Here is a 10515-nt window from a genome sequence, read left to right on the forward strand (position 1 = left end):
ATAGTCATGCGTTTTGTTCTGTGTCTACATGTGGGAGACGAGTAGTACAAATATGGTAGTACAGTTCTAGTATAGTAGTACATTACTAGTATAGTCATGTGTATTGTCCTCTGCGTAGGGCTGGGAATAGTATAGTATTACAGTAGTATATTACCAGTATAGTCATGTGTATTGTCCTCTGCGTAGGGCTGGGAGTAGTATAGTATTACAGTAGTATATTACCAGTATAGTCATGTGTATTGTCCTCTGCGTAGGGCTGGGAGTAGTATAGTATTACAGTAGTATATTACCAGTATAGTCATGTGTATTGTCCTCTGCGTAGGGCTGGGAGTAGTATAGTATTACAGTAGTATATTTCCAGTATAGTCATGTGTATTGTCCTCTGCGTAGGGCTGGGAGTAGTATAGTATTACAGTAGTATATAACCAGTATAGTCATGTGTATTGTCCTCTGCGTAGGGCTGAGAGTAGTATAGTATTACAGTAGTATATTACCAGTATAGTCATGTGTATTGTCCTCTGCGTAGGGCTGGGAGTAGTATAGTATGACAGTAGTATATTACCAGTATAGTCATGTGTATTGTCCTCTGCGTAGGGGTGCTGGTCGCGGGCGCGTTCGGTAACTTCTGCACCGAGGCGACCGGGTTCTCTACTCTGTTCCCCGGGCTGAAGCCCCACCTCCTCATGCTGCCCTTCTGGTTCAGAGTGCCTCTCTTCAGGGACTACATCATGACTGGAGGTCAGTCTGCCGTCTACCCGTCTGTCTCTCTAGGTCTACTGTCTAGCTGTTAGTCCAGTCTGTCCTACCTGTCTGTGTCTCTAGATGAAGGGTCTATCGGTTTCTCACTCTCTAGGTCCAGTGTCTACCTGTCTGTCTCTCTAGGCCTAGTGTCTAGCTGTTAGTCCAGTCTGTCCTACCTGTCTGTGTCTCTAGATCAAGGGTCTATCTGTCTCTCACGCTCTAGGTCTAGTATCTACCTGTCTGTCTCTTGAGGCCTACTGTCTAGCTGTTAGTCCAGTCTGTCGTACCTGTCTGTGTCTCTAGATGAAGGGTCTATCGGTCTCTCACTCTCTAGGTCCAGTGTCTACCTGTCTGTCTCTCTAGGCCTAGTGTCTAGCTGTAAGGAGTCTATTGGTTTAGCTGCAAGTAAAGTCTGTCTTGTTGGTCTGTCTTTCTCAGTTTAGTGTGTACCTATCTTTGTCTCTCGGTGTGGTGACTACCTGTCTGTCTCTCTAGGCTTAGTGTCCAGCTGTAAGAACAGTCTGTCCTACCTGCTGTCTCGTCCGGAGGGAGGTCATGTTGCTGTCCTGGCAATAGGGGGAGCTCCCGAAGCCCTGGACGCTCGACCTGGAGCCCTCAAGTTACAGGTCCGTAATTAACCAATTAACTCGCGGTACAGGGCTATAACTAACCAATTAACTTGCGGTACAGGGCTGTAACTAACCAATTAACTTGCGGTACAGGGCTGTAACTAACCAATTAACTCACGGTACAGGGCTGTAACTAACCAATTAACTCACGTTACAGGTCTGTAACTAACCAATTAACTCACGGTACAGGGCTGTAACTAACCAATTAACTCACGGTACAGGGCTGTAACTAACCAATTAACTCACGGTACAGGGCTGTAACTAACCAATTAACTCAACTTACAGGTCTCAAAACGAACCAATTAACTCACTTAATAGTTCTCTATTCTAAACTGATCAATTAACTCATATTAACTTAACGAAACAATTAACTCATGTTAAAGGGAACCTAATGAACCAATTAACTCCCTTAAACAAACAATCATCTCTCACCTTACAGGTCTCTAAAGAGACCAATTAACGCACCTTACAAGTCTCCAAACAAACCAATATACCCTCACCTTACAGGTTTCTAAACAGACCAATTCAATCACTGTACAGGTCTCAAAATAAACAGATTAACTCACTTTACAGGGTTTTAAGCTCACCATTTAACTCTCAATTGACCATCACCTAGAGTTTTGTTTCCATCCAGATCCTTATGAGGGGCGATGAAGGCTAAGGTTGATAAACAGCTAGCCTCAACCATGATATGACGCTGAAGCAGTTTGTAGATCTGGAGCTGGGGACATCGCTTGGTGCTGAAAATGTTATCATTTATTTAAAAATGATAATAATTATAACAAAAGTAATGATAATAATAGTAATACAATTGTCCACATGAAATAAGACAGCAATTCAATGATATTTTATTTCACCAAACACACTACAACATAAGATTTGACTAATTAACAAGTAGGCCTGATTCTTAGATGGCCTATAACTTAGAACAATGATTCATCAAAAAGTATTGGATGAGCACTCCGTCTGAGTAAGGGAGATTGGTACGGATAAACTTGTAATCGTACGTGGGTTGACCGATAGTACTGTTTGTTTTAGGGGGTGTGAACTCGACCGAACTCTGGGGCGGACTAAACAAACAGACTCTGGTCCGCCTGAAGACAGGGTTCGCGGTCCACAAGTGCATCCATGTCCGCAAAAAGAAAGCTTATGAGATCCCCTCTGATTTACTGCCCAATAGACAGGCGGTCTATTGATCAGTGTGTACCTTGCTAGCCTCGTGGGACAAAGTCCTTTGTGTATGCAAACCAAACCAAATGAGAAATGCTACAAAGTAGCAACTACGCCACTGAACCAGACCAAATCTACAGATTTCATGGGTGAAAACTACCTTTATTTGAGGTTATGCTTCTACATCTACATCTACATCTACATCTTCTGAGCCGCCTTCCACTCCTTTAGAAAGAATGTTGCCCCATGCCAAACTTACTTGCCTCTATTTGCAATGTGTAGAATTACACACCATTAGTGCCATCTAGCGGTGAGGTTTCAGATTACAACCAACTGGATACTCCCCCCCCCCCCCCCCCCCCCCCCCCTTTCCCTTTTCAACGACAGAGAAGGGGCTATGATGGCCTGCGTTGGCCTGTTCTGTGTAAGGTTCCTTGATAGATTCAATTTTTCTTCATTTAATAGTTATTTTATCTATATAATTATAGGTCATTGCTTAAAAGAAAGGGATTATGACTGTAAAGGGGCAGTGAGCCTAAAGTCATAAAAAAAACCACATATATATATATACATATATAAATCTAATCCAACACATAATACCACTTTTTAAGTGGTATTATGTGTTGGATTAGATTTTCAACCGAGTAATCCATGCCTTTTTGTCGCTGTTACTAAAATAAGACTAATTTAGAGAAAACAGGAGCAAATCCCGATGTTTTTGCCAGTGTCTGCCAAGCAGCCGGTGAACATTTCCCACTCTGCACTGTGCGTGGAGCTCCGTCTTGGCAGCGGTTGATGTTGATGGCAGCTTCCAAGAGAGGGCTAAGCTTCTCAGCCACTTAATAGTAAGACACCACAGTATATTCACAGCTCCTTCTTGGCAGTGGTTGTTGTTGATTGCATCATCCGAGGGTGAGGGTGAGAGGGTGAATCATCTTGGCCACTATTTGAGTGATGATGACCTACAAGGTCATCAAGGTGTGTGTGTGTGTGTGTGTGTGTGTGTGTGTGCGTGTGCGTGTGCGTGTGTGTGTGTGTGTGTGGTGGGGTTTGGCTATCTCCATCAGGGCAGTGGTAGATGTCCACGTCCGAGGGAGGTGTGCTAGACCTAAAGCTTCTCTGACACTTAAAGGTCAGAGAGTTAACAATTAACTCTCACTTTGCAGGTCTTTAAACAAACCAATCAACTCTAATCTTACAGGAGAGCGAGGTGAGACCAAATTATCGTTAATTTTATTATCCTTGATTCGCCAATAAACCCCCAACCTTCACCGTGGTGCAAAGTCAGCTTTGAAGTCTCTGTTTGCAAATAGGAACACTGTGTTAGAATACAACAGGGGTGGATGATATATGGATAATGGTAGAAAGATAGATGGATGAATGGTTGATGGATGATTGATGGATGCATTACAGAAGGATGATGGGGTTGTTTTTTAACAGTGTGTCTTTTTTCAGCTTCTCAAGAGGAAGGGCTTCATCAAGTTGGCGCTCAAACACGGGTGGGTGGAACCTATTGGAGGTACCTGATAGGAGGGATGCAGGGATGGTATATCTTAGAGGTGTCTGAAAGGTCTGTGTGTGTGTGTGTGTGTGTGTGTGTGTGTGTGTGTGTGTGTGTGTGTGTGTGTGTGTGTGTGTGTGTGTGTGTGTGTGTGTGTGTGTGTGTGTGTGTGTGTGTGTGTGTGTGTGTGTGTGCAGAGCTCATCTGGTTCCTGTGTTTTCCTTCGGGGAGAATGAGCTGTTTGACCAGGTTCCCAACCCCAGTGGCTCTTCTCTGCGTTCACTTCAGGTAATAATTCCTATTATATGATATTATTATATATTGTACTAATATGATTAGTCATATATTGTTATAATATATTATTGTTTTTTTCTCGGAATCAATTAAGTATGTTTTGTATTGATAAAATAGTTTCATATTTTCAGTCATATTTGGGCAAATTATCGATTTCTGTAGTCAGTGGCCATTTAATATGTGGGATAATATAGAGAGTATATCAGTGTATTTGTATTAAATGTTATACTATATTATGTTTGTTTTTACCCAGGAGCGGCTGCAGTGCATTATGGGAGTTTCTCTACCTCTGTTCCATGCCAGAGGAGTGTTTCAATACAGCTTTGGCCTCATGCCCTACAGGAAATCCATTAACACTATAGGTACAACTATATCACATCACATCTAAACAATTATAGCAATTAAGTGTTAGCTTGTCCTTGATTCTCTCTCTCTCTCTCTCTCTCTCTCTCTCTCTCTCTCTCTCTCTCTCTCTCTCTCTCTCTCTCTCTCTCTCTCTCTCTCTCTCTCTCTCTCTCTCTCTCTCTCTCTCTCTCTCTCTCTCTCCATAGTTGGTGAGCCTATCTCAGTGGTCCAGGCTCCGTCCCCCAGTAGTGAAGACATAGATGTTCTTCATGGTAAATACATGGAGGCGCTCTCTGAGCTGTTTGAGAAGAACAAACATCTGTACGGCGTCCCAGATGACCGCCACATCTCCTTCATATAGCGCACCGCCATCACCGCCCCATAACACGCCACCATCATGACATCACCGCCCCATAACACGCCCACATCATGACATCACCGCCCCATAACACGCCCCCATCACGACATCAACGCCCCATAACACGCCCCCATCACGACATCACCGCCCCATAACACGCCCACATCACGACATCACCGCCCCATAACACGCCCACATCATGACATCACCGCCCCATAACACGCCCCCATCATGACATCACCGCCCCATAACACGCCCACATCACGACATCACCGCCCCATAACACGCCCACATCATGACATCACCGCCCCATAACACGCCCACATCATGACATCACCGCCCCATAACACGCCACCATCATGACATCACCGCCCCATAACACGCCCCCATCATGACATCACCGCCCCATAACACGCCCACATCATGACATCACCGCCCCATAACACGCCCACATCATGACATCACCGCCCCATAACACGCCCCCATCATGACATCACCGCCCCATAACACGCCACCATCATGACATCACCGCCCCATAACACGCCCACATCACGACATCACCGCCCCATAACACGCCCCCATCATGACATCACCGCCCCATAACACGCCCACATCATGACATCACCGCCCCATAACACGCCCACATCATGACATCACCGCCCCATAACACGCCCACATCACGACATCACCGCCCCATAACACGCCCCCATCATGACATCACCGCCCCATAACACGCCACCATCACGACATCACCGCCCCATAACACGCCCACATCATGACATCACCGCCCCATAACACGCCCCCATCATGACATCACCGCCCCATAACACGCCCCCATCATGACATCACCGCCCCATAACACGCCCCCATCATGACATCACCGCCCCATAACACGCCCACATCATGACATCACCGCCCCATAACACGCCCACATCATGACATCACCGCCCCATAACACGGCCACATGTTGACATCAACTTCACACAACATGAGAGCATCCTCACATCACAGTCACATAAAACGCTGACAACTTGACAACACCGCCCGATAACACGGCAACATCCTGGCATTCTGCCCCATAACACGCCTACATCATGGCATCACCGCCCCATAACACGCCTACATCATGGCATCACCGCCCCATAACACGCCTACATCATGGCATCACCGCCCCATAACACGCCTACATCATGGCATCACCGCCCCATAACATACAAAAATCATGACATCATCTTCACATAATACGCCGACATCATATTTTTAGCTACAGTGGTATGCTAGCACTAGACAACCACAGGAGGTCCCAGTGAGCGAAAAAGCCATGCTAGCACGCATAGCCACATGACCCGGCTAGACCTGCTAGTAGAAACATAAAAAATATATACTGTATGATTGATCTGTGATTTAATGTGAAGACTTTATGTTTAATATTTCATGTTGGAATAAGCAAATATGAATAATAAAACAATTTTATTACATTTTGATCTTTAAAGCAGCAATTTATGTCAGAAAACCAGCAGAATAATGAAAGGTTTATAGAGGGGAGAGAGAATGATGGAGGGATGATAGAGGGACAGAATGATGGGGGGGTGATAGAGGGACAGAATGATGGAGGGATGATAGAGGAGAGACAGAATGATGGAGGGATGATAGTAGAAGATGTCAGGTAAACTTGTGGTCGCATGTAGTTCCTCTAAAGGCCTTTAGGTGGTTCACTCTAGACTCGAGACTAGAATGTAGTTCCTCTGATGCCTTTATTACAACAATTGATAGTCTATGCAGTCTCCATTTTATATGGGTCCATGTTCAAAATTCTATACTCGATATTGTTTATACTCTACAGTCTATACTCAATAATCTCTGCTCAACAGTCTATACAGTCTATACTCAACAGTCTATACAATCTCTACTCAACAGTCAATACAGTCTATACTCAACTATCTACTCAACAGTCTATTCAGTCTATACTCAACAGTCTATACAGTATATACTCAACAGCCTATACCCAACAGTCTATACAGTCTATACTCAAGTCTATACTTTATAAATCTGTACTCAACAGTCCATGTTGGATATGGTTTATATTCTCAACAGTCTATACTTGTGTCTATACACAGTCTATACTAGTGGTACACGAAAAATATATTTACAATAAAATATAAATAAACATTTATAATGGAAAATAAATACACTGTTCTTATTATAAAGTAAAGATAGTATTATGGCTTGTATTTCAGACATAGTGCCAACCTTTGTGTGTTCCATAATATGTTTTCAAGTGTTATGTTTCAGATTACTGTTAATCTAGCTAGTTAATTTGTGTGTTTTCTTTGTCAAAACACACTTTGAGCATAATCTTTAATCTTTTCCACCGTTTCCCACTGATCATTGCCTTGCATTCTTGCAGTTATAATTGTGAGAAAAGGGGGCTAACCCTAACCAAACCCTTTTCACTTTTTTCTTCAACCACTACATTTTAATTTATATGTTTTTTACTGTTTCGTATGAGGTGGTCCACGAAAGGTCTTGATTTCAATTGAGTAGTAAACCTAAAGTTTGGGACGGTTGGGAATCACTGGCCTTGACTCACAGTCTATTCAGTCTATACTCAATGGTCTATCATCTATACATATACTCTATACTTTATACTCTACACTCAACAGTCCAAACAGTCTATACTTTATAAAGTCTATACTCAACAGTCTAAGCAGTCTGAGGTTTTTACACTCCTTACTCAACAGTCTATACTTTATACTCTACACTCAACAGTCCAAACAGTCTATACTTTATAACGTCTATACTCAACAGTCTAAGCAGTCTGAGGTTTTTACACTCCTTACTCAACAGTCTATACTCTATACTCTACACTCAACAGTCCAAACAGTCTATACTTTATAACGTCTATACTCAACAGTCTAAGCAGTCTGAGGTTTTTACACTCCTTACTCAACAGTCTATACTTTATACTCTACACTCAACAGTCCAAACAGTCTATACTTTATAACGTCTATACTCAACAGTCTAAGCAGTCTGAGGTTTTTACACTCCTTACTCAACAGTCTATACTTTACAGTCTGTACTCAAAAGAAGCAAAGGGGGATGATCAAGACTGCTGATTGTGAAGCTGGGGATATGGCCGTCTCCCTCTCTCTCCAGCCACGCCGTGCGGAGCGTTCCCTGCAGCCCGCTGACGTCACAGCAGGAATGTCCGTCGGCGTGGATCGGCCCGGGCGCCGCCAGGAGCGGAGCGGCACGGAATGTTTTACTTAGGCTATAAAGTCCTTAATTATCATTGTTTGGTTCTACGCCGTTGAGAACAGGACGGAGGAGAACACATCGAGAGAGAGGAAGAGGGGACCGAGACGGGAGAGAAAAAGTGGAAAGTTTCATCTGGTCACCCCGAGTTGCACTGTGCACAAAGGAGGTATTGTCTGGACGGGACGTCAATCTTGGGACCTGAGAAGGCTGTTGACGAGAGAGAGAGGGGGAGTGAGAGAGAGAGAGAGAGAGAGAGCTAGAGAGAGACATAGACAGCTAGTTAGTGTGGCTCAGTATGTGTTGGTGTGTTTGAGTGTGTGTGCAAGAGTGTGTGAGAGAGAGAAAGAGAGAGAGACACACAGACCGCTAGCAAGTGTCTGTCAGTATCTGTTAGTGTGCTTGTGTTTGTGAGGGAAAGAAGAAGAGACAAAGATAGGGAAAGTGTGTGCGAGTAAAGGACAGAGACAGCGTGTGTGTGTGTGTTAGAGATTGTGTGTGTGTGTGTTTGTGTGTGTGCAGATGTGTTTGTGTGAGAGTGTGTGATACACTGCTTGTGTGTGTGTGTGTGTCTGTGTGTGTTTGTCAGAGAAAGAAACCGAGGTTGTGTTTGTGTGTGTGTCCGACACAAATTGTGTGCGTGTTAGGATGAGTGTCACTAGGAGAAGCTTCGAGGTCATCAGTGTGACATCAGACTATGCTGGGACACTGGCCGGCCAATCTGGTTGCAGCTCTCAGGGAAACTCCTCCCAGCCAAGTAGCTCCTCCCTCCTCCGGAGCTCCTCACGCTTCAGGGTGATCCGATTGGCCACTGGGCGGGCGGAGCCCTATTGCCGCGGGCGATGGACCTGCAGGGACTTCCTGGAGAGTGAAGAGGGGGCGGGGCTTAGGAGGATGATGGAAAGCATGAGACACGCCCACTCACTGGAGTCCCTGGACATCATCCGTCAGCTTCCTCTACGGAAAGGGGAGGGGCTTCATGTTCTCGCCCAGAGACCAATCAAAACGGATATGAGACCATTCAGAGGCCTGCAGCCAATCAGGCTGCCCCTCCTTGACTCTATCCAGCCAATAGAGGACTCCGCTCTGCCACCACGGCTACTCAGTATCCCTGTTCTCCAATTGGACACCAATGCTCAGGTACCACACATGCGTACACAGACACATATATATGTACACATACAAACACACAAATGTTTCCATATAATCTTACACATGTTTTCATACGAAAATGTAAACACTCACACATATACATATGCACACACCATGACAACCGGACAATCACTGTGGTGATTGTCCGGTTGTCATGGTGATGGTGTTGTCACTGTGGTGATGGTCTCATTGTAATGGTCATGCTGTTAAAGTGGTGGCCATGGGGATAATGGTAGTGCCGTCACCATCGAGGTTGTGGTAGTGTGGTTACCAGATGGTCAATATAATAATAATAATAATAATAATTAATATTAGGTGACATAATGCCTTTTACACTGCATGTTTGTTTTATGTACTGTATGTGATTGTATGTCTATTTGAACGTTGGAGTCTGCAATAAAGTTTGATGATGATGATGATGATGATGATGATGATTAACTGTTGGAATGGAACTGGATGGAATATGCAAATGTGTGTCCCTCTCTCTTCTCTCTCTCCACAGTCTGAGCGAGTGTGTCTCCACCGACCTGAAGATGGTTTGTTCAACCCCAGCCAAACAGTGTCCATACTCGACCACACCATGTTCAGCATTTCAGCGGAAACCAGGTAAAACACCATCGTATATTAAAAACAATAAGAATAAAACTAGAGATAAGTATTCTTTCATTTAAACATGCTGTCCTAGCTGTCTCTGTTTTATATACAATCTAATTGACAGGTTATGTTGTATAAGTGTGTGTTGGTGTGTATTAGTGTGTGTTGGTATGTGTTAGTGTTTGTTCGGCGTTCAACTTCTACAAGTAATACAATATGTATTGTAGACTGACAAGCAGCCAGTGTTTGAGGGGTTGTCGTGGGAACAAGGAGGTTTTTGACACGAGAGTCACGTTTTTTTGCGAGTGGGAGCAACTCTCCTATTGGCCGACCCATGCGGCACAGGGAGAGTTGGAATGTATTTGGCCCAATCACAAAAGAGGAAGTCAGCGTGTGGGAAGGCTCTGTGATCGCTGCATCTGACCTCTCAACCCAGCTAGATGATTATCTGGGATTGCTGCGTCTGGTCTGACTAT

General features: G+C 44.3%; 2 protein-coding genes across 2 annotated transcripts in view; both read left to right on the forward strand.

Moving 5' to 3' along the window:
- mogat3a (monoacylglycerol O-acyltransferase 3a) overlaps positions 1 to 5114 on the forward strand; it is a 6730-nt gene extending 1616 nt beyond the window's left edge. The window contains exons 4-9 of the mRNA XM_056575824.1: positions 595 to 738; positions 1237 to 1367; positions 3996 to 4039; positions 4239 to 4329; positions 4589 to 4697; positions 4887 to 5114. Of these exons, the coding sequence (XP_056431799.1) occupies positions 595 to 738; positions 1237 to 1367; positions 3996 to 4039; positions 4239 to 4329; positions 4589 to 4697; positions 4887 to 5041 (674 nt within the window). The 3' untranslated portion in view covers positions 5042 to 5114. The remainder of the gene's footprint in view (positions 1 to 594; positions 739 to 1236; positions 1368 to 3995; positions 4040 to 4238; positions 4330 to 4588; positions 4698 to 4886) is intronic.
- A 3725-nt stretch (positions 5115 to 8839) lies between these two features.
- zgc:153012 (uncharacterized protein LOC777626 homolog) lies at positions 8840 to 10479 on the forward strand. Its single transcript, XM_056575930.1, has 2 exons — positions 8840 to 9433; positions 9948 to 10479. Exons 1-2 carry the CDS (start codon positions 8942 to 8944, stop codon positions 10053 to 10055), a joined length of 600 nt encoding a protein of 199 aa, XP_056431905.1. The 5' UTR covers positions 8840 to 8941; the 3' UTR covers positions 10056 to 10479.
- Positions 10480 to 10515: the final 36 nt, after the last annotated feature.

Source organism: Gadus chalcogrammus, chromosome 17, assembly GCF_026213295.1.
Source record: "Gadus chalcogrammus isolate NIFS_2021 chromosome 17, NIFS_Gcha_1.0, whole genome shotgun sequence".
In the NCBI taxonomy this organism is placed as follows: domain Eukaryota; kingdom Metazoa; phylum Chordata; class Actinopteri; order Gadiformes; family Gadidae; genus Gadus; species Gadus chalcogrammus.